General features: G+C 52.7%; 9 protein-coding genes across 9 annotated transcripts; 3 read left to right on the top strand and 6 right to left on the bottom strand.

Annotated features, from left to right (window-relative positions):
• Positions 1 to 57: 57 nt before the first annotated feature.
• On the bottom strand, positions 58 to 1,683 carry erg12 (mevalonate kinase; the record flags this gene model as incomplete). Its single annotated transcript, XM_026759050.1, has 1 exon — positions 58 to 1,683. One exon carries the CDS (start codon positions 1,681 to 1,683, stop codon positions 58 to 60), a length of 1,626 nt encoding a protein of 541 aa, XP_026612627.1.
• A 730-nt stretch (positions 1,684 to 2,413) lies between these two features.
• Positions 2,414 to 6,192, bottom strand: CDV56_105611 (putative cation chloride cotransporter; the record flags this gene model as incomplete). Its single annotated transcript, XM_026759230.1, has 2 exons — positions 2,414 to 5,640; positions 5,703 to 6,192. 2 exons carry the CDS (start codon positions 6,190 to 6,192, stop codon positions 2,414 to 2,416), a joined length of 3,717 nt encoding a protein of 1,238 aa, XP_026612628.1.
• A 1,062-nt stretch (positions 6,193 to 7,254) lies between these two features.
• On the top strand, positions 7,255 to 8,952 carry CDV56_105957 (putative amino acid transporter; the record flags this gene model as incomplete). The annotated part of the gene is made up of 1 exon (XM_026759576.1): positions 7,255 to 8,952. One exon carries the CDS (start codon positions 7,255 to 7,257, stop codon positions 8,950 to 8,952), a length of 1,698 nt encoding a protein of 565 aa, XP_026612629.1.
• An 853-nt stretch (positions 8,953 to 9,805) lies between these two features.
• CDV56_106125 (pyruvate transporter MPC1) lies at positions 9,806 to 10,617 on the bottom strand (the record flags this gene model as incomplete). The annotated part of the gene is made up of 4 exons (XM_026759744.1): positions 9,806 to 9,881; positions 9,986 to 10,144; positions 10,299 to 10,371; positions 10,545 to 10,617. 4 exons carry the CDS (start codon positions 10,615 to 10,617, stop codon positions 9,806 to 9,808), a joined length of 381 nt encoding a protein of 126 aa, XP_026612630.1.
• A 492-nt stretch (positions 10,618 to 11,109) lies between these two features.
• Positions 11,110 to 12,112, bottom strand: CDV56_106214 (small nuclear ribonucleoprotein-associated protein; the record flags this gene model as incomplete). The annotated part of the gene is made up of 6 exons (XM_026759833.1): positions 11,110 to 11,192; positions 11,249 to 11,293; positions 11,358 to 11,781; positions 11,849 to 11,920; positions 11,986 to 11,994; positions 12,086 to 12,112. The coding sequence occupies 6 exons, from the start codon at positions 12,110 to 12,112 to the stop codon at positions 11,110 to 11,112; spliced, it is 660 nt and encodes a 219-aa protein (XP_026612631.1).
• Positions 12,113 to 12,529: 417 nt separating this feature from the next.
• On the top strand, positions 12,530 to 13,285 carry RPL11 (60S ribosomal protein uL5; the record flags this gene model as incomplete). Its single annotated transcript, XM_026759933.1, has 3 exons — positions 12,530 to 12,683; positions 12,832 to 13,081; positions 13,159 to 13,285. The coding sequence occupies 3 exons, from the start codon at positions 12,530 to 12,532 to the stop codon at positions 13,283 to 13,285; spliced, it is 531 nt and encodes a 176-aa protein (XP_026612632.1).
• Positions 13,286 to 14,146: 861 nt separating this feature from the next.
• On the bottom strand, positions 14,147 to 14,615 carry CDV56_106406 (uncharacterized protein; the record flags this gene model as incomplete). Its single annotated transcript, XM_026760025.1, has 2 exons — positions 14,147 to 14,383; positions 14,478 to 14,615. 2 exons carry the CDS (start codon positions 14,613 to 14,615, stop codon positions 14,147 to 14,149), a joined length of 375 nt encoding a protein of 124 aa, XP_026612633.1.
• A 1,558-nt stretch (positions 14,616 to 16,173) lies between these two features.
• Positions 16,174 to 18,010, top strand: CDV56_106546 (putative carboxylesterase; the record flags this gene model as incomplete). The annotated part of the gene is made up of 4 exons (XM_026760165.1): positions 16,174 to 16,504; positions 16,571 to 16,594; positions 16,669 to 16,947; positions 17,001 to 18,010. 4 exons carry the CDS (start codon positions 16,174 to 16,176, stop codon positions 18,008 to 18,010), a joined length of 1,644 nt encoding a protein of 547 aa, XP_026612634.1.
• Positions 18,011 to 18,405: 395 nt separating this feature from the next.
• Positions 18,406 to 22,046, bottom strand: CDV56_106677 (pyruvate carboxylase; the record flags this gene model as incomplete). The annotated part of the gene is made up of 2 exons (XM_026760296.1): positions 18,406 to 18,513; positions 18,573 to 22,046. 2 exons carry the CDS (start codon positions 22,044 to 22,046, stop codon positions 18,406 to 18,408), a joined length of 3,582 nt encoding a protein of 1,193 aa, XP_026612635.1.
• Between the last annotated feature and the right edge of the window lie 142 nt (positions 22,047 to 22,188).

Below are 22,188 nucleotides of genomic sequence, written 5' to 3' on the forward strand. Positions count from 1 at the left end.
AACGTGCCGAAATTTTTGGAAAGGAAGAAAAAGGGATGCAAAGTATTCGATTGGGCATCATGAGAAACGAGGCGACCGTTTCCAGAATTTCCATCCTTCCCGCTTCTCCTGGACGCCGACGCCCACGAGACGCTCGATCCCCTCGGTGCCGACTGCGTTCTCGAACTTCTGCTGGTCAATCTCCTCGCCACCTTCTTCGTCGGTGCCGTTGCGAAGCACAGCCGGCCAGAGAACACCGATGCCGTCGCCTCCCAATGTCGTCTCGTACTTTTCGAATCCTTCGGCGGAGAGCTTCTCTTCGAGGTCGCGGACAGCCTCCTCTTTGATGTCCGGACGGAGAAGCGTGATTGCGCACCCGCCGCCTCCAGCACCGGTCAACTTTGTCCATCCAATGTCGGCGTAGTCGACTAGCTCGCGGATCCGCTCCAAGCGGGGATGCGAAACACCCAGCGATACGAGGAAGCCATGGTTGATGCGGATCAGGGTACCCAGGTCCTCCAGCGTCCGGTCTGAGATACCTTTGGTGTTGATTTCCTGGATCGTCTCTTGCGCCGCTAGGGTCACCTTGTCGATCGCGTCCAGGATGGAGTCGGTCACGACCGGGTGTTCATCCTTCAGCTTGCCCACCTTGGCCACTTCGGCGGCGGTTGAGCGGGGTTGTCGTGTGTCGACGAGAAGCAGAGGTAGTTCGGGGAAGTTCAGGAGCGGAGTGACGGTCGGTGGCTTGGAGTAGTCCTCTCGTCGGAACACCACGGCCTTGCCGCCTGCGGAGACCGTGTTGTCCACACCACTGGGGTTCCCGTGCGTGCACATCTCCCCGACGAACGCCCAGCGATTGATGCGCTCGATCTGCACCTCCGCCTCATCGGGAGGTTGGTCGGGATGGGGACCGGCGAGGGTACGGATCTGGAGAAGGAGCGCAGCGCTCAGACAGACGCAGACGCTTGCGCTGCTGCCGAGACCGGCGCCGATGGGGATGGTGGATCGGAGGGTGTAGATCGCTCCGGGGTGCTGCGGCGAACCCAGAGAAAGGAACAGGTAAAGGAACGCGGACGCGGATCGGCGATGGATCTTGCGCACATCCTCTGGTTTTCCTGGAGACACGGCATCGACGTGGGGCTGGATTGCGGCGACGAGTTCAGGATCAAGGGAGGTGACCAGGTCGTAGTAGAACTTCTTTTTGGACGGATGGTGGAACACGTCCCACGGCAGTTCGTCAATGTCCCACGTATGATCCAGACCGATATCCCGAAAATTCATTGTAATGGTCCTGTGCGATTTGGACAGCGTCGTGACGAGAAGGTAGGACCGTAGGGAGATGGCCGCAGCCATGGCTGCCTTGCCGTGGACAACGGCATGCTCGCCATAGACGATAACCTTGCCTGGCGCCGACACCATAAAGGCTGGAGCCATTGGCGATGAGGGCTTTCTCGCCATATTTCTTTTCGTGTCGTTCGTGCCGTTCGTGCCGTTGATAGCGGGCTTGATGGTGGATTCGGTCGTGGAAGGAGTCGTGGATGCGCCGCCGTCAGAACTGTCCTGGCTGTCGTCGTTGCTGACTATCGAGACCTTGGGTCGTGCCCCAACGGGCTGCTCTGACAATAGGTGGGACACTGTACCACGTTGGGTACCCTTGCTAGCCTTGATGCTGCCGTTCGTTCGGCGTCCACGGGAGTTGCCCATTCGAGCTATCGGCGATGCGACAGGAAAGGGGGGGGGGCCGAGAGGACAGGAAGGGATGATGACGAAAGAGGATTAGAGGGGATAAGCGACTGGAATGTTATTCGCGTGGACAGTGTACAGAATACTATGATTAGCAGAGAAATTAGTCCATGGGATTCGAATGAGAACTGGAGGAGCAGTTCAAGGGTACTTTATCCATCTGCCACCACTTTGGAGTTTACCAACTAAGGTAATACAGACAGCTTGTGCTGTGGCCCAATAACACGCAGGCAAATTGTCATTTGTCGCCCCCAACCTGCCCTCGATGGGCCCTAGTGTTGTCAAGGGAGCTTTATCTTGACGATTTCTTAAGAATAGTACCTAATGGGATATTTTTCATTCCTTCTTACTGTCGGAATCTCTCAATGTAGCGTCCGTTGTTTCTGTCAAAGAATTCGGTCTTCTTTTGTGCAGCTGACTGCAGCTGACTTGCATATGTAATGTGATTACATTATTACGACACAAAACACACCCATTCAGCAGTATTTTTGCGTTATGTGCTGACACTCGCCCCCCACAATAGTAAATATGAAGGAGACACGAAAAAGCAGTCATCTTACTATATCATAGTCAATTATCATCTATCTGTATCTATATTCGTGTGCCAGATGTATTGAATGAATCATGTTGCCAAGTATATGTGCAGTGCTTCAACGCGATGTAGCATCAGAACTGTAAGTCAAATAAATCATCACAGGTTCATCGTCACGGTCATACTATTGCTATGGACCAACAGGCAGGGTGGCAGTCCTTGCCACAATACCTCCAAGTCACTCAGGTAAGACTCGCTCGTCTCTTCGCTTTGCGCAGTACCCTCGGAGGGGGAAGGCAATGTGGTGAAGATGACGGCCGTCTGACTGCTTTGCCTGGCCATCAGTTCGTTAAGAATCAGGTGCTGTGCACGGCTGGGAAGATCGTTGAATGACAGAGGGACAGACGCCTGGTTGGGATATCCGGAAGCACTTCTTCTGGTCTCCGAGGAGGAACCTCGGGTGTAGATTGATTCCAGCCGGTTCGAGAAGCGCGGAGGCGATGAGCTTGGCGCAAACATAATGGATGGGCCTGCGCCTTCCTCTGTGTTGACTCTTGCTTCAGGTATGGGTGAGGAAGAGAATCGGTTGCTGGATGGTGAGCGGCTGATGGTTGGCCGGGTAAGCCCGACTTTGCTCTTGGGAGAGGCCTCTTCGCCCGTAGTGATTATGGATGGAATATCTGGCTTGACTGTGATCTCTTGAGATGATATCTGTTCGGTCTTAGGCGAAGTCATGGCTTCATCATGACTTTCTGAATTATGATCATCAGTCTCCAGGGGTCCCTCTTCTCCGTCGTCGTCACTAGCGTACGGCTCAAAATCGCTATCACTGCTACTCTCGCTTGCACTGCTGTCGTAATCAACGAGTGAATCAAGTAGGCGATGCGTCTTCATGCCTAGACTGACTCCTCCAAGCCCTTTGAAACTCGATATAGATCGCCGTCGCCGGGACTGCATAAATTTCCTCAGTCCGCCAGCCATTTGACTCTGCGACCTTGTCAATTCGTGGCCCAATGCACCACTCCAGCTGGACATTCTTTCCGGTAGGCTCGCGAGGCTGCCTTGACCCGGCCTTTCCGGGGAATAATTAAATGAGTTATTGCGAAACCGTTGCAGCTCCTGCCACCACTCTTCATGCTCCAGGACAGCGTGAACATGATCCTGGGCTTCCTTAGTATCCGGGCTCATATCACCATTGACGATGATGCGATACGCTTTCAAGTCCCCACATGCAAGCCAGAAGACCAGGACTTCCGCCTCGATTCGAAGTTTCTCAAGGAGGGCTTCAACCCTTCCGCGTTCGTCTTCAACGTCGGTCTCGTATTCCACAAATACCGCTACCCGAAGCTTATACGTCTTCTTCCACGAGGGGACTGTATTTAGAATACATCCTAGCTGAAGGATGAGGGTGTATGTATCAAAGTTAGTCGTGAGGACATTTTGTTTGCTCTCATGATCTGCGCCAAGCTCGGCCGACATCTGAATAGGCCACAGATCGATAAACTTTTTCATATGCTGTCCGTCTGGGCTTGGAAGCTCGAGATCTTCGAATCCTTTGGCCACGGCAACATTGATGCGGAGCTTGAAGAGGAGATCCTCGAGTACAGTCACATAGCTTCTGCAGCTCAGCGCAAGCTCTTGCGCCTCATTCTCAGATGACTCGGCATGCGTTTCGTGAGAGTTGCGTTTGCTGCTCGCGGAATCTTTTCTGTGACCGGAAAGCTGCAAAACTTCAGCCAGCGATTGACCTTTCCGAAACTGATCGATAACCACGATGTTGGGCCTCATCCCTCCAAGTCCAGAACTCAGAACGACATTTCTAACGCCCCACTCTGCGCTCGGAGACACGGCAATATTGACAAAGGCCTTGACACGAGAGTACTCAACCAACTTTGTCCATGCACTTTGCTGACGACGAGCTTCTGGCACTGCGGCAGAGAAGTCGTCTGTCACAAGCACGTGGCCCAGCACAAATAAACCACCTTTCTTCAGTGAGTTGCAGAAAGAGACCATCTTGTACTGTTCATCAAAATTGGTCACGAAGAGCAGAATCTGAGGCCGCCAGAATTTGACATGTTCCTGACGAAGGCGAAGCAAATACTTGCGTACCTGGTGGTAGATCAAGCTCTGGCTAACATCCCCCCATGACTTTGGAGGCGACGAGTAATGGATCAGCAAGAACAGCATGATGAGAATGCCAACACATCCGGTGGCATAGAGCCCATCCACAAAGAACATGCTGGCACCGCACACCAAAGTTCCGGCTGCCGCAGTCTGCCAGTTGAAGTAGTGAAAAGACGGCCGAAAATTGGGCGCGGAGCCAATCTTCAGAAGAAAGCACGCTAAATTCGTAACCAAAAATGTCATCAGGTATGTCATGGTAACAAAGGATGCAATCTGGTTGATGTCGAAAAGCATTGTAAGCTGCGCAAATACAAAAGTCAAAATAATAGCATACACCGGATCGTCACTCTTCTTGCTGCCTTTGCCGAAGATTCCCAGCCCAGGAAGCAGACTGTCGCGCGCAATGGCCTGGAGGAGTTTCGCAGAACCAATGACTCCCATCAAGGAGGAGAAGAACGATGTTGCAAACTCCCCCAGCAGGACAACGACGCCGGAAACATTGACCAGCTGGATGACGTTGGTATTCTTGTAGAATGAATCTCTGGTTATTGAGGCAGCCATTGCGAGGATCACAAGTGCGTAAGTGACGAACGTCAGTGCCAGTCCAGACAGCGTTCCCTTGGGTATCGATTTGCTAGGATTCTTCAAGTCACCCGACATGCTGGCACCAGCGAATATTCCGCCTGTAGCAGGGAACAAGATTCCGAAGAGGTCTTGGAAATTTTCTCGCCCATGGATTTGGCTACCAGCGGCACCCTTCGTGAGCCTAGGCTTCAGGTTCTCCAGCAAAGTTTGCAGGCGAATGCCCGTGAATTCAATGTTCAGCTTGGGGTCGCTGAAAGGCTTCATGGCAACCACTGAAACTGGGATGCTGAATGTCGCCACGAGTAGAACAACTAGCAGTCCGTTACTAGCCCTCGAGAACATGGAGCTCCCGGCCAGGCATATTGCAGTGCATAGAACCAAGACGATAGTTCCCCATAGGTACTGCCACCAGAACCCTTCTTCAAGAAAGTTGGCCCAGTTGCCCGATTCCGTGCCAAAATTCTGTGTAAAACAGTCAACGAGACCGACAGCATTCATGCCAGTATTCAGGACATAGCCTAGGTAGAATACGATTCCAATCGAGCCACCAAATTCAGGTCCTAGTGATCGAGAAATCAAGTAATATGCACCGCCTCCTCTTACGGTTCCATTCGTTGCGATGGCAGAGAGAGACATCGTTGTTACCAGGTTGATTGTATAAGAGGCAACAAGAAGTCCTGCGTTCGTCAGCAGTATTTCCAAATGGAGGAAGTTGTTCGAGACAGCATATACTACAGACCTAGCATTCCAAGTAAGCCAGCTTGCCCGAGAATGAACCCAAACCGAAGGAACATCAGGATGCTGAGCACATTCAATGTTGTCGGCACGAAGACTCCAGAAAATGTCCCAAGCTTATGTGCAGTCTCCGATGCACGATTTGCTGACACATTTCTTTCCTTCTTATCCGAACTCGAATCTCTTAGTGGTCCTGCAGAGCGGGAGACATTGGATGCCACATTGCCCGCAGCGGAATCCCGCCTCCCATTGTCTCGACCGTCCCACCAACAAGAGATACTGCTAAAAAAGCTGGTCGGCAACGAATGACGGTGATGATCTGACGTTTGCGAAGAGGCATTCAGCGGCTCATAAGGACGGGACGAGAGAGCAGTCCGCCAATTGAGGAGCCTGCTGTTCTCCTCAGGAGATGCCTGGGCTGGGTCGTTTGGATCCAACCTGGATACATCTTCTTCAGCACTTCGCGTGGAAAAGTTCGGCCTTCGCCTGGACATCGACGCCGGGTTGCTTTTGTTTGGTCCGTCGTTCATCGAAAACAAAATCCTACACCTTATCGCAGTGGGGTCCCCCACCCTTCAATAGCACACTGGCCGCAGCCGAGGATCCCAACAGAAGAGCGTATCAACAGTGAAGCCTTTGACCAAGATGGAACAGCAACATGTTATTAAAAAACGAAAGCATTGGTGTGATCAACAGATTCGAAAATTCGGCAGGATCCAGCTCGGAATGAAGCAATTGACTTAGCATCGCTGCAAACCAAATGGTTGGAAGATCGGCGATGACCTCACCCAGGGGAGAAGACAAACAGTGCAAATTCCCCGTTAGTCACCAGGCACGTCCCATGCGTCCTTCATCGCCTTCCTTTGGCTTGTTGTTATCATTCCATCTATGTATGAGGTTATCGAAGGATGGACACTACCACTCTTCATTAGTTCTGGAATATAACGTTCAGGATATTTTTATACAAGCGAGGCATCGCTTCGGCGGAAAATACGACCCTATTCCACGCCAAGTCGCGTTCCCTCTCCTGTTCTGCCCTCACGGCTAGTCAACACTCGGGAGAATTCTCCGCTTTGTATTGTTGAGTTGTACCGGGCCCATTCTACCTCTCAGTATTCTCATCTGCTGCTTGTCTAGTCCATTGCGAAATGGCGTCAGTGGGGAGAACAGACAATGGGGAGGGACCATCATCCCAACCAGATCGGTCGACTCCTATGTCAACTCCAGCTATGCTTTCGGTATCTCCTGCAGCAGACGTCGGGTCAAGACATGCCTCTATTGCACGACTAGCGTCGCCAGTTCCTTCCCCTTCAACCTCATATTCGTCCAGACAAGTACCTGTACCAAGCCAGTCTGCGACAGGTAACGGACAGGAACTCCGCAAGGTGGATAACCCAGCCTCGCTACCAGGCCCAGGACAGTCGATGATCGCCTCTGCGCTTCAGGAAAGTCTTGATCGCTCACCTCCGAGACTTGGAACTCCACCGAGACGAACCGACTCCCCCGCCTTACTGAATCAGCCAGTGAGGTCAAATTATGGCTCATTTGACAACAAAATGGGAAGAGAAGGCTCCATATACTCAAATGCGCCATATGAGGATCCTGAGGTTGTGAAGAGACACCTTGTACAGCCGCAGAATGCTGTCGAATCCAATAACTTTGGGGACATCGCAAGCAACACCGATGATGAATTCTCTAGCTTGCAATTGCAGGGAGGAGACATTACAAGACAGGTCTATAGGTGGGCGGAGGATGCAGAAGCCGGGAATTCTGTACGAAAACCTCTGCGAAGTAAGAGTTTCAGTCTCAGTAGGCCTACGCCGGAGGAGGAAACCATGGACATCAATACCATACGGGTCCCAGGAGGTTTCAGAAGAGACTTCATACGAAGGACTGCAGGCAGCCCTCATCCTGGAAGTACCGACGGCCGCGCAAGAGCGCCAACGACTCATCATCAGCTCCATACCAGCAGCTTCCTCGAGTTTCTCACCCTGTACGGTCACTTCGCGGGAGAAGAGCTAGAGGAGGACGACGAGGTTCTAGGGCCTGATGAGTATTTCTCCTCAGAACCATGGGACGAAGCAGAAGACAGAGAACCTGGAGAAGAGTCCGCTTTGCTCCGACCAGAAACTCCTGGCCGGAAGAAGCGTAAACCAAAACCGCGCGGTGGTACGGGAACCAACACAACGACTGGAGCATCTCTACTTCTGCTCAAATCGTTTGTTGGCACGGGTGTTCTCTTTTTGCCGAGGGCTTTCTTGAATGGTGGGATGTTATTCAGCAGTTTGGTCTTGCTTGCTGTATCCATACTCAGCTTCTACTGCTTCATCCTTCTGGTCAACACCCGCTTGAAGATCGAAGGCTCCTTCGGTGACATTGGTGGTGCGCTCTTCGGAAAGCATATGCGCCGGGTCATCCTCGGATCTATTGTTCTCAGTCAACTGGGTTTTGTCTCCGCATACATTGTCTTTACCGCTGAGAACCTCCAGGCCTTCGTTCTGGCTGTCAGCAAATGCAAGTCGTTCATCGACATCAAGTTCATGGTGCTGATGCAATTGGTCATATTTCTACCTCTTTCGCTAATTCGTGACATTGGAAAGTTGGGTTTCACCGCGCTTGTGGCAGATGTGTTTATCCTATTGGGGCTCATCTATCTCTATTACTACGACGTTGCGACTATCGTTTCGCAAGGCGGTATTTCGGATGTCAAAGCATTCAACCCATCCACATGGACTCTCTTTATTGGCACTGCTATTTTCACCTACGAAGGGATCGGTTTGATTATCCCAATTCAGGAGTCAATGAAGCAGCCCCATCGGTTTCCAGGCGTCCTTGCCGGTGTCATGGTTCTCATTACAATTGTTTTCCTCTCTGCTGGTGCTCTCAGCTATGCAGCCTATGGCTCCGCGACGCAAACCGTGGTCATTCTCAATCTTCCTCAGGACGATAAGTTCGTGAACGCGGTCCAGTTTCTCTATTCATTAGCAATCCTGTTGAGCACGCCCCTACAACTCTTCCCCGCCATTCGAATCATGGAAAATGAACTTTTCACTCGCAGTGGCAAGTATAACCCCGGGATCAAGTGGAAGAAAAACTGCTTCCGCTTCTTTCTGGTCATGATTTGCGCGTTTGTCGCCTGGGGCGGAGCGGATGACCTTGACAAATTTGTCTCACTCGTCGGCAGCTTCGCCTGCGTTCCTTTGATTTACGTATACCCGGTACGTCTCGAGCAACCGGAACTCCTGAAGTTCTAAAGTTACTGACTCTTGGTTCAACAGCCACTCCTTCATCTCAAAGCTTGTGCGCAATCAAGGCGCCAGCAGATCGCCGACATCGCTCTTTCCTGCTTCGGAGTCATTTCCTGCATATATACTACTGCATTGACACTTAACAACTGGGTGAACTCTGACAACACCAAGCCTCCAGGATACTGCGATTCATGATTCGCAGATCGATACAAGTTTCTATTACGACTATTCCATTTGGTGTACGCGACCTATTTAGATATGAGACGACCACGATCCAATGCTGTTTGGCATTTTGATTAGAGAGCAAGCGATTCATATCACTTTTCTATCCTTATATCATTGTTCATGTTCGAGCAAGCCTGCATATGCACTTCTGCCATGCGTGTCAATAGTTAGATCATTATATCATTAGAGTCTAGCAGCCTTGCGTAGAGGTTGCTAGTAACAAGCGAGATATGAGAGTAATTGATGTGCTCAGACTCAGATGTGACAAGCACTACTCAAATCTCCTGAGATCAAGCTCTAAGAAGGCTAGCCAGTCACCCTGCCGAGACTATCAAAAACAGCCAATCAGTGGCAGTGCAAAGCATTCAATTTTGCAAGAAAGACTATGTACAGCCTCCAGAAGTACCTGACGATCTCATTTATGTAGCAGGGTTGATCAGAGCTGAGAAAACTATTCTCTGCTCGATAGAAGCCGCCTGGCAATCCTCGAACGAGTCGACACCCGAGATCCATTTTTGAATTCGTTTGGAGTAGGTAGGTCTAAGTACTGCTGAGAAAGAGGAAGATTATATAGGGACGGCATCCAGCCGGGACAACCAAGAAACACGCGATCAAAACGGGAGAATCACGTCGCTTACGCGCCGGCTTTGGTAGCGGCTTCTTTGCCCAGCTTGGCGGCCTCTGCGAGCTTGGCTTCCCGGCCTCCCCAGCTAGATTTAAGCAGGGCTTGTCAGTTACATTTCCGGTGGCTGTGTTGAGAGAAGACGAAGGAACAGGGGACAGGAGGTTTGGAGAGGGTGAGTAGAGAACATACTTCCAGTAGTTCAGGTAACGGTATCCTTGGGTCAGCTGAGCGGAGAAGTTGATGGCATGGCAGGCGAAGAGGAGGTAGTTCTTGGGAGAGACAGCGAGGGCGTAACGCATGAAGGTTGCGGAGTAGACTGTGAGCGCAGCAGTCATCTGTCCGGAGATACTGTTCGAGCATTAGTTGAGCGAGTTGACTCATATCTGCGCAGGAGATGCAAAGTAGCTGGGAGGTTCAGGGCAACATGAGAACATTCCAGTGCGAGATAGGGGCATTGAATTCATATTGCGAAGCACAGAACTGGGATACGATCACGACGTACATTTCAGGGTCCTTCTGAGTGTCCATCACAGCAGCCATGGGGATACCGAAGTTCGAGACAGGGCCCCAGAAGTCTGCATTGATAAAACTTCGTCAGCGATTCTCATGCACATTTTCGTCAGAACAAGAAAACATCGCAGAATCGATTGTGAAAAGCCATCAGAAACCTGAATATGCTTTCATCTTTACCGTCGCCCATCCAGGGCAGGCCGATCTCGGTGGTGTCAAGGTGAGGCATTGTACGTACGTGTTGAGCAGACATAATCCAGAACCTTGTTGGAACGGATCTTAGCATTGATTGCCTTGATTGCAGCGGCCATCTTGAACAATCTATTCGATGAGGCAGATGTAAGGCGTCCAAAGACAAGTATCAAGACTGGCCCTTTTGCTGACCAAGGCATGTTGTGCTACCGACCGCGGAATCGCAGCGCGGAGTTAACCAGATATGTCACGTGAGTCCTTACTTGATATGACTACGAGCTTCACGCAGTATGAAGAGCTTTTGAAGAAACAATGCAGAAGACATATTATGAATTGACTAGTGTAATGGGTACTTTAGACATATTTAGCATTACTGCTTGTCGATCCTAGACCAACTTCCTGGAGTTGATCGTTCTTCGTCGGGACATTTCCAGCATCCGCACACGCCGCAACGCCGTTTGCCTGATAGAGATATGTGTGCTGTATCTATTTGTCGGATAGACTTGCGATCATGGCGAGCCCTTTTTGCTTTTCCTAGCCTCATAATCTTGCCGTACTCAATTGACGGCCGGGATAATGTATGCCATCGTGTCGTTCCGCAAACCAATTAATCATCTACCGCCAAAGCCTGGCGGAGGAAAACCCCGGCCCTGTCCGGGAGGCTGAAAGCCTGGTGGAGGCTGGAAAGCACCAGCTGCATCGAACCCAGTTAGCAATTGGTTAACCACATTCAGAACATTGGAGACTTACGAGGACCACCCTGAGGCGCAAATCCAGGTGGGGGACCGAAGCCAGCTAGATACAGATAATTAGTTTCGCATTTCGAGAAAAAAAACTCTTCAAAACAGATAGAACTCACGAGGTCCTCCAGGGGGTCCTCCACGGCCAGCAAATCCCGGGGGAGGTGCTCCAGGAAAACCACCAGGTGGGAAACCACCGAAGCCACCAGGGGGCGGTGGTGGTCCTCCAACGCCAGCAGCGGGGCCTCCGAGACCAACAGGAAGACCTCGTCCAGCGGGCTTGCTTATTCCTGGGCCAGCAGCAAGAGTGGCAGCTGCAGCTGCAGCGCCGGGCACACCTGTTCCAAGTCGCGCGGAGGGTTCGGCGGGAGGTGGGCCATCAACGGAGCAGGAAACGACGTGAGTACCGCGTACAATTGTGAGACCGAGAGTTCGCTTCTCTTCCGCCTCGACCAGGGGAGCATTCGACGGTCCAGCAGCTGGCTTGGACTTCCGCTTGACGCGGCGGAATTCTTCTGTGTCTGCGAGTACGAGGTTCATGTGCTGTGAGTCAAAAAGTACTGTTATCAGCTGCATGTATATGAGTCGAAAAGCGCTTGGTAGAATTTACCTTATCGAATGCGAGCATCTGTCCCGTCATCTGTCGGCCGTCGGTCAGGGTAATCCTCATCCGATAGTTGATCTGCACGAAACGTTAGACTCGGCGGGATGGCGAGGTCTAGAAAAGACATCGAATCAATGACTTACGAGGTTTTGCTGCAAGCGAAGCACAGTGTCAGCTATAAAAGACCGCAGAATCGTCTTCGACAAGAGAAACGACCAAGGGAACAGCATGACGAAAACTTACCATCTTGCCCTGCTTGTTGGCGGCCATGCTGGCTGGGCAGCGCGCACGAATGCGACTTGAGAATAAAACCAAAGAATGTAGTGAGACAGTAGAAGATAGACTCCTCTACTTGATCATCCACTTTTTTGAGCTTATGCGCCCGTAGATATTGGAGAATCCAGCTACAGCAAGCTCTCCGACTCTATCGTTCCGCTGGCACGGGAGTCGTGATCGAGACGCGGCTCTGCGCTTAGCGCCAAACGACCATGCCAAGACGCTAAGGGCTCTCGCTTCCCACTCCAACCCACACATACACTTTTGCACACTTTTCGAACCTTCGATTCTTCCACTCAACGAGTCGACCAATTTAACGCCAAAAGCAGTCGCCATGGTATGTTGCCAGTCTCCTCTGCAGAGCCACACAATTGAGGAAGAAGGACAATATTTTTCTAACATTTTATCGCCATGCAGTCGGACGGAAAGGACAAGAGCGCGAACCCCATGCGCGAGCTGCGCATCCAGAAGCTCGTGCTGAACATCAGTGTCGGCGAGTCTGGTGACAGACTTACCCGTGCTGCTAAAGTGCTCGAGCAGCTGAGCGGTCAGACTCCAGTCTACAGTAAGGACGCCCGATTTCGATTTTGATCCCCGTTTTCTTCGATGCTGTTGGACGACGGAGAGGAGGAGGGAGATGAAGAGCAAGAAGAAAAATCAGAGTCATGGGAACAGTATGGCTGATGGGACGACTTTTTTTTTCCAAACTATAGGCAAGGCCCGCTACACTGTCCGTACCTTCGGTATCCGTCGTAACGAAAAGATTGCCGTCCACGTTACCGTCCGTGGCCCCAAGGCCGAGGAGATCCTCGAGCGTGGCCTCAAGGTCAAGGAATACGAGCTGAGAAAGAAGAACTTCTCCGAGACCGGCAACTTCGGCTTCGGTATCAGCGAGCACATCGATCTCGGTATCAAGTACGACCCTGGTATCGGTATCTACGGTATGGACTTCTACTGCTGCATGTGAGTGGCCCTCGGTTCTGGTTTTGGCTTCCCCTGAACTGCCAGTCAAGTTCAGGGCTGACTTTGATGTCTTTTAGGACTCGTCCTGGTGAGCGTGTTGCCAAGCGCCGCCGCTGCAAGTCTCGCATCGGTTCCAGCCACAAGATCACCCAGTCTGAGACTATCAAGTGGTTCAAGAACCGCTTCGACGGCATTGTCCGGTAAATGTTCCGTCCATGGGTCTTCTGGGGGGACGCTTTGGGGTTGTGTGCTTTATGATGAATCGATAAAAAAGGCGGGCGTTTCTCTATATTGCCGCTCTGCTCTGAAATGCTTCTTTCTACCACGGCATATGGATAGGCGTGCTAGGAATATCAATCCACAATTTCAAAACGCATCCACTTTTCACAATGAAGGCTTCACAAAGGGTGATGTTTTCCGCATAACCATTGTTGAAAAGTTTTACATGATGCTCCCATGAGTCTGTTCGCTCCTCATGGGATGTTCCTTGCCGTGGGCTCGTCCTCCTGTCGTGGGGGTCAATCTCTGTCACCAGAGTGCTTCCGTCAAGGAACACTTTTGGTTGTGCCTATGTCTGGGCAGTCCAAGGGTTGAAGTCGTAGGACTTGGGTCGCCCAACCCTTTTCTGATGCCATTCTGGTACCAGAACGGACGCCTATCTAGCACTGTCGTAGGTCATTCATGTAGGGTGTTCTTGCACTGCGTAGACGCTCGTATAGACCCGTAGTATTTCGCCAACTCATCAACATCACTTCACTTTACAGCGATACTATATTGACTGGGTATACAACAACATCTTGATGATGGGAACGCCAATTGCAGGCAGCGGTTATCGGATATAGACGATGGAATATGCACTACTATTCAGGAACCCATGACATTGACTGGCACTGTAATCAGAATCAGCAGCGCAATTCTGCTGCAGGAAACAGTATCAAGGAAGACGGTGAATCTCCATTCTGATGTCGTCAAGATATCGACATAGCTCCGTATGCACTGCATTAACATGTACAAGACAATTCCAATTTCCCTTTCTTTTCCTTCGCATGCATATCGGTTCAATCATCAAGGGCCCCTGGTGTATCCATCCCAGAGCTTCGAGAAGAAGCCACCCTGCTCACGCTGCTCCTTCCAACTCTGCCGACGAGCAGCCATGCTAGGATCAGCGGTATTCCGCTTCGTGCTGGTCAAGCCTCCAAAGAGACTTGAACCCACGCTTGACCGCCTCCGCTCCTCGTTCCCAGTGCGTGGAGGGCTTGCTCCATGGGCAGAAGTGGTGGACGACTCGGATGACGTTGAGCCCTAGTCCATTGTTAGCATCGAAGGACTTAAAAACAAAGATGATGATGAAAGAAATGCTTTGAACGATGGTTTCTAGGAAACTGAACAGACGTACATGTCTGTCGTCCATGTCGACAGAGGGTCTTCTAGCGGGCAGGGTTTGGATAGCGCCGCCTCTAACCCAGACGTTGTGATGTTCGTAGCGGTCACCTACAGTTCCATGCCAGTTGCGGTTTTGGGATCCGTTGTTCATTTTGGATGAATGACTGAGAGCTGCGAGAGCTTGTTGGCTAGAGATTGGTTCCTAAGTGTGTTTAATTAGATGAGGCTCCAGTATCAATCGAATCAGTGCTATTCTTGGGGGGGAGGACAATCAGAGCGAGGATATCTAAGAGTAGCAGATGGTTCAGAGTGTCGAGGATTAACCAAAGAATAATAGACAGACGCCACACATCCTTCCGGGGATTAGGAAGATAGCAAATGGAAATGCTAGAAGAATGTCACTCACCAAATGTTACGACTATGCAATGTGGTTTGAATTCGGGGTTTGCCTGCTTTATCGTATGATCCCCCACGGCTGATTGGTGTATATATATATACCCGACTCTCCGTAGACAAGGGGGGCGTCTCCAGACGAGAGGGGTAAGCTAGCTATCCATACTGCCCTAAAGCAGTGAAACAAACTCGGATGGAATGATGTATCGTGATTCTCAATCGCCCTTCCAGGAGCTTACTTGGGGCAAATACAGACGGATTAATCCAATGATGGCTCGCAGCTGGTCATCATCCCAGCAAATTCCATAAAGCAAAGAATGGTACAATGATTCATCATCTTCGCAGAAGGGTCCAGGTCTGCTGATGGCAGCACTGATGGATATGCTCTAGTGACGACAGCGGATAGGCGAATCACCGATGAGGGATAATCATCCATAGAGAGGTACTCAATCAGACTTCGGGATGTTCGGTCCAGCAGAAGCAGAGTCTCGATGAAGCAGAATGTCTGGGGCAGACGAGCTGACGTCAGGTGCCACATTCTCTCTTGATGCGGGGAATCTCGATCGATTCAGACTGCTCCCTTCATCCATGGATACATATTGGCTTAAACGGGAGCTGACTCGATGCGAATGGAATATGTATCTGATATCGATCGTGTCTCATGCCAACTGATCTGGATGGATACGGTTGATACCGTTTCTGATCGCGATAAGCATTCATCGATCAGATCAGGAGCATAACTTGGTGATGCCTGGGACCTGTCTTAGTTTTCAGGCGTGATTCAGAGATCAGCATGGTTTTGTCCCCGACTTGAAGAATGGAAAGATCCGGACTGCTCTTTTCTTATCAACATGTCACATCAAATGAAATCATCGACAATGCTCGTCCTTCTCTAGCGGAATGGTTACACTCCCAACAAGCGAGCAGTTGCTGCCTCAGGCTCCCATCGGCCTCCAGTTCTAACACCGACGCGGAATGTTGACTTTCCCCGCAAAGACCGGCAAAGCTGTCCACTGCGATGAAAGTATGCCACTCTTAATCTCTAACTCCTGGTTGGCTCTCCCGTCGCTTTTGCCGACGAAAGTGCATCCACCTCCTCTCATGTTGCCTCGAGATTCGTTCACTTGGATGTATTCTTCACCTTGCTCAGCTGCTCGGCTATCAGGTGGCTTATCGTCACCAGGCCGGGGAAATCCCCGCTGATAGGCCTCATTATATATAATGGCAGTCAGATATTCTATCATTTATGATCGGTTGAGACACAAGAAAATGTACTCAGAGAGTAGCAGAAACTGGATTGAGAATCACAGATTGACATGGAAACCACTCGACATCCGTATGTGAAGTCACTCGCTCACCGAGGCTATGTCCAAGGCGTTACCGTTGCAAGGAAAGCTACGAATACTCCCCTTTGTCGCTTCTTTGGTGGCATCCGCTATGGCTTTGCTCCCTCTCAGCGATGGTGTAGAGCCCGCAGACTGCCCTCGAATTACGCCTATGGCACCCGGGATCAGCCCGGTCAGTGTGACAGGCTTTCAGGCGTCTGTCCGCAACCTCCATTCATGAACCTCTCTTTTGGGGATGAATGGAGCGAGGACTGCTTCCAGTGTAATGTGTGGCTTCCTGTAGCGGAACCTCCCAAGGAAGGTATGTCAGCTGAGAACTAGGTGCCTTCTCGACCACCGTCCTGACTGGTTTGCTAACAGCGGACAGGATGGCCGGTTCTTGTCTTTATTCGTGAGTCTTCTATGGCTATCACAAGGGACAGATCGTACCTTTGATGGATATATATTAACTTTTCCGCGTCTTAGACGGCGGCTTTCTCCAGTTTGGTACTCCAAACACCTTTTCGGCGGCTGCTCTCCTGGGTGAGACGGACTTCAATGCCATCATAGTCATGCCCGCGTATCGTCTAGGAGTCTTTGGTTTCCTTTCCTCTTCGGAAATTGAACAAGATGCCGCCTCTGTAGGAGAGACTGTGGGTAACCATGGCTTCTGGGATCAGCGTCTAGCACTAGAGTGGACCAGAGACAACATCGCTCTCTTTGGGGGTAACCCTTCGCAGATCACCATATCTGGTTATTCGGCTGGTGAGTCTCGTTCCAATCTTTTCGAATACCCGTCCTCATTTCCCGTGTACCAGGAGCCTACTCGGTGTTCTATCAGCTGGCCTACGACCTACGACTGTCTCCAGAACAATCTCTTGTAAAACAAGCTTGCATCTGGTCCAACTCACCCGCCGTCCAGCCCAAAAACGCAGCAGCAGCGCAGGTCCAATTCAACCAGCTTCTCTCCGCCCTCAAGATTCCCATGTCCCTATCCTGGACAGAAAAACTGTCCCGTCTCCGCTCAGTCCCAGCCAAGACCCTGCTCGACGCAGCAACCAGCATCGAGCTGCACGAGTTCCGCCCAACCAGCGACGGCTCCTTCATAGACCCATCTCTCTTCAAGTCCTTCGACAACGGCACCTTCGCCCGCAAGATCGCAGCTCGAAACATCCGAATCATGCTCGGCGAATGCTGCGACGAACGATCCCTCTACGCAACATGGCACCCACCGCAAAGCAACACCCTGCAATCCCTCCACCGCCGTCTCCTAGCCGACTACCCCCGTCACATCGCCGACACCTTGATTAAAATCTACTGTCCACGCGGTCAGCTTCCCCCCGGCTGCGAAAACTGGCACACCGACGCCTTCGGCCTGATCTACGCCGACATGCAGGTCCACAAGACGCAGCGCGGGCTCGTCCACGCCCTCGCGGCCGGCAAAGCGGGTCATCTACTCTACCGCTACCGCATCGAGAAGCGGCTCAAGTGCGCGGACCAGACGATCCCGGCCTCGTGGGGCGTCACCCACGCAACAGACCAATACATCTGGTTCTGGGGCAACGGGGAGGCGCTGCAAGCGGAGGAGAAGCCCATGGTGCGGGAGGCGTTCATCGACCCGCTCACCAGGTTTGTCCGGGGCAACGCACATGCGGATATCGGCTGGGGAACGGGGGATTACCGGCAGGTGAGGACTCTCAGGCCCCATGGGTCGGTCCAGATCTGCGAGGACGGCCTGTGGGACGAGGCCATGCGGGTCTGGAGGGCGTTGCGAGAGGTGGGGGAGCCCGGTGAGGGCGCTATTGCTGCGAAATTTGCGAAATTCTAATGAGACGACACGGACTGTTGAATGTTGATCCATGTGCTGTAAATCGTCCATCTGGGACTTGACTTTTGTAGGCTGCCAAACTGTTATGACACACGACTGACACGACTCCATATTCCGCCACACTTCGAGTAGGTGCATTCTAGATGGCAACTGCACATGCGATGAGCTTGTAGAATTTAGTATAGCACCTTCATTGTGCTCAAAATAGATTCGTTTGACAAGAAATATAAACAACAGACACTAAACCCCAACCCAGACATTATAAACGCTCTAAGCAGACATCAAAAAGTCATTCCCATTTTCATATCTCCATACAATAACCCGTGTACGCGGCCTGTATACAAGACAGTAGAACCTCATCCATTCGTAATTTCGACTTTGGGCTCTTTCGTGCTCTACGCCTTGACGATCTTACAGATGAGGTCCTGGCCATCGACGGAATCGCCCTCCTTGACGAGCAGGCCGGAGACCTTTCCGCTGTGAGGAGCAGAGATAACCATTTCCTAATAATCTTATTAGCTTGCTTGATATGGTAGTATTTGCGCAAGAGATGCAGACTCACCATCTTCATGGCGCTCAGAACGGCAACGGGGTCACCCTTCTTGACCTCTGAGCCCTCGTGGACACGGATTTCGACGACGACACCGCTCATGGGAGCACCGACCTGGCTGCTGTCGCCAATGTCGGCCTTCGGGCGGGCGGTGTTGTCGACGGAGGCCTTGTTGTCGTCAACGGCTACCTGACGGACCTCACCGTTGACCTCGTAGAAGACTTCACGCTGACCGGTCTGCTCGGACAGGGGACCGATAGCCAGCAACTTGAGGATCAGGATCTTACCCTTCTCCAGCTCGACGTGGAATTCCTCGCCGATCTCGGGCTTGGCCAAGAAGTAGCGGGTAGGCAGGACGGACAGATCACCATACTTCTGCACAAACTTCTTGTAGTCCTCAAAGACCTTGGGGTACATGGCGTAACTGGCCACATCGTACTCCGTGGCTGAGCCATACTTCTCCCGAATCTGGTTCTTGATCTTGGCCAGGTCAATAGGCTCCAGATAGAGACCGGGGCGCTTGTCGAGCTTGCGGCGGTCACGCAGAGCCTTGGAGCGCAGAGGCTCAGGGAAGCCACCGAAGGGCTGGCCCATGAGACCTTCGAGGAACTCGAGGACAGAGCCGGGGAAATCCAGCTCGCCAGCACGGGCGACAACGTCCTCGGGAGTCAGCTTGTTGGAGACCATGAACTGAGCCAGGTCACCGACAACCTTGGAGGTGGGAGTGACCTTGACAATGTCGCCAAGCAGGTCGTTGGCGGCCTCGTAGGCCTTCTTGGTCTCGGCCCACTGCTGACCCAGGCCGAGTTGACTGGCCTGGAAGATCAGGTTGGTCAGCTGACCACCAGGGATTTCGTGCTCGTAGACCTCAGGGTCGGGACCGGTCAGACCAGCCTCGAAGGGCGAGTACAGCAAACGCAGCTGTGCCCAATAGGAGTCAATGGCACGCACGTGGGCCAGGTTGAGCTTGGGGTCGTGCTCGGTGCCCTCGAGAGAGGCAAGGATGGCACCAACGCTGGGCTGAGAGGTCATACCGGACAAGCTGTCGGTGGCAGCGTCGACGGCGTCAGCACCAGCCTGAGCGCAGGCAATCATAGAGGCCACACCGGTACCGGCAGAGTCGTGGGTGTGGACGTGGATGGGAAGGTCGGGGTAGCGCTCACGGATGGAGCCAACCAGCAGGCGCGCGGCCTGGGGCTTGAGCACACCGGCCATATCCTTGATACCAAGGACGTGAGGGTTGAACTTGACAATCTTGTCCACCAACGCCAGGTAGTACTCGAGGTTGTACTTCTTGTTGGGGTTCAGCATGTCTCCGCTGTAGCAGATGGTAGCCTCGACGACACCCTCGGCGGCCTGCACAGCCTTGATACCGACCTCGAGCTGGTCAACATCGTTGAGAGCATCGAAGACACGGAAGATGTCAACACCGCACTTCTTGGCCTGCTTGCAGAAGTGGTAGATGGCGTTGTCGGGAAGAGATGAGTAGGCGACACCGTTGGCGCCACGGAGCAGCATCTGGAAGGGGATGTTGGGCACGGCCTTGCGCAGCTTGCGCAGACGGTCCCAGGGGTCCTCGTAGAGAAAGCGCATGGCGACGTCGAAGGTAGCACCACCCCAGCATTCCAGACTGTAGGCGTTGGCGTACGCGTAGCTGGTCTCCTTGGCGATGTTCAGCAGGTCGATCGTGCGGACACGAGTAGCCAACAGCGACTGATGGGCATCACGCCAGGTGGTGTCCATGATCAAGCAGCCCTTGTTGGCACGGACAGCCTTGGCAAACGCAGCGGGACCTTCGCGGTCAAGGATCTGCTTCCAACCCTGGGTGCAGGGGACGCTCACGTCAATCGGCTTGCCGGCGGCATCCAGCAGGGTAGGCTTGATGATATCGCCCTTGAGCTTGGGCTCACCGATCTGACCCTTGATGCTGCTGCCGTTAACGGCGACATCACCCAGGTAGGCAAGAAGCTTCTGAGCACGGTTCTGACTGCCGACAAGAGCGAACAGCTCGGGAGTGTCATCGATGAAGGTGGTCCAGCACGTGCCGTCGATGAAGGTGGGGTGGCTCAGCAGGGAGGTGAGGAAAGGAATGTTGGTCTTGACACCGCGAATACGGAATTCAACCAGGGCACGCACGACCTTGCGGCGGGCAATCTCGTATGTGGAACCACGGCAGGTACACTTGACCAGCATGGAGTCATAGTGAGGGGTGATGATGGCACCAGCGAAACCGTTACCACCGTCCAGGCGAACGCCGTTACCACCAGCGGAACGGTAGACTTCGATCTTCCCGGTATCGGGCGAGAAGCCGTTGGCCGGGTCTTCAGTGGTGATACGGCACTGGATGGCGAAACCGCGGGTGGAGATGCGGTCCTGGGTCAGGCCCAGCTGCTCCAGAGTAGCACCGGCGGCGATCTGGATCTGAGCAGCGACGATATCAATGCCGGTGATTTCTTCGGTGATGGTGTGCTCAACCTGAATACGAGGGTTGATCTCGATGAAGTAGTAGCGGTTCTGCTGGTCAACCAAGAACTCGGCGGTACCGGCGTTGCGGTAGTTGACCGACTTGGCCAGCTTCACAGCGTCGGCCAACAGGCGGTCACGCACATCGGTGGGCAGATCTTTGGCGGGAGCGATCTCGACGACCTTCTGGTGACGGCGCTGGACGGAGCAGTCACGCTCGAACAGGTGGATGACGTTACCGTGGTTGTCACCGAGAAGCTGGACTTCGATGTGCTTGGGGCGGTCGAGGAAACGCTCAACGAAGACGGTACCGTTACCAAAGGCGGAGCGGGCCTCGGAGGTAGCACGCTCAAAGGAATCACGCAGATCGGCCTGGTCGCGGACGACACGCATACCACGACCGCCACCACCGAAGGCGGCCTTGATAATGATGGGGAAGCCATAGGTGTCGGTGAAGGCCTTGACCTCTTCGTAGCGCTCCACGGGACCGGGCGTGCCGGGGACCACGGGAACGCCGCACTTGATGGCCAATTGACGGGCAGAGACCTTGTCGCCGAGGCTGTCGATGGTCTCCGGGGTGGGGCCCACGAAGACAATACCGGCCTGCTCGACCTTCCGAGCAAACTCGGCATTCTCAGACAAGAAGCCGTAACCGGGGTGAATCAGGTGCACACCGTGCTCCTGAGCAATCTTGACGATCTCATCGATGGCCAAGTAGGCACCGACGGGGGTATATTGACCGCGACGACCGATCATGTAGGCCTCGTCGGCCTTCTGACGGTGCATGGACAGACGATCCTCATAGGAGTAGATGGCAACGGTCTGCAGGGAAAGTTCGTGGGCGGTACGGAAGATACGGATGGGAATTTCGCCACGGTTAGCGACGAGGATCTTTTGGAATTGCATGATGGCGGAGTTGGCCCGTAGCCGGCGGTGGACGGAGTCTCTGAGGTGCTCATGGTGATCATCGACGAACTCGGTGTCATCGACCGCCTCCTCGGGCTGGCGAAAGGCAGCAGCCATGGTTGGCAAATGTGTGGCGGATGAGAAGGACAAAGTGATTCGATCAGCTAGCTAACTAGCTGCCGCTGCTGCTGGTGGTGATAACAGCGATAAGTAGTTGTAAAAGATGGGGGAGGGAGCCCAAGGGGGGAGAGGAGAGGAG

Source organism: Aspergillus thermomutatus (assembly GCF_002237265.1).
Source record: "Aspergillus thermomutatus strain HMR AF 39 chromosome Unknown NODE_164, whole genome shotgun sequence".
In the NCBI taxonomy this organism is placed as follows: domain Eukaryota; kingdom Fungi; phylum Ascomycota; class Eurotiomycetes; order Eurotiales; family Aspergillaceae; genus Aspergillus; species Aspergillus thermomutatus.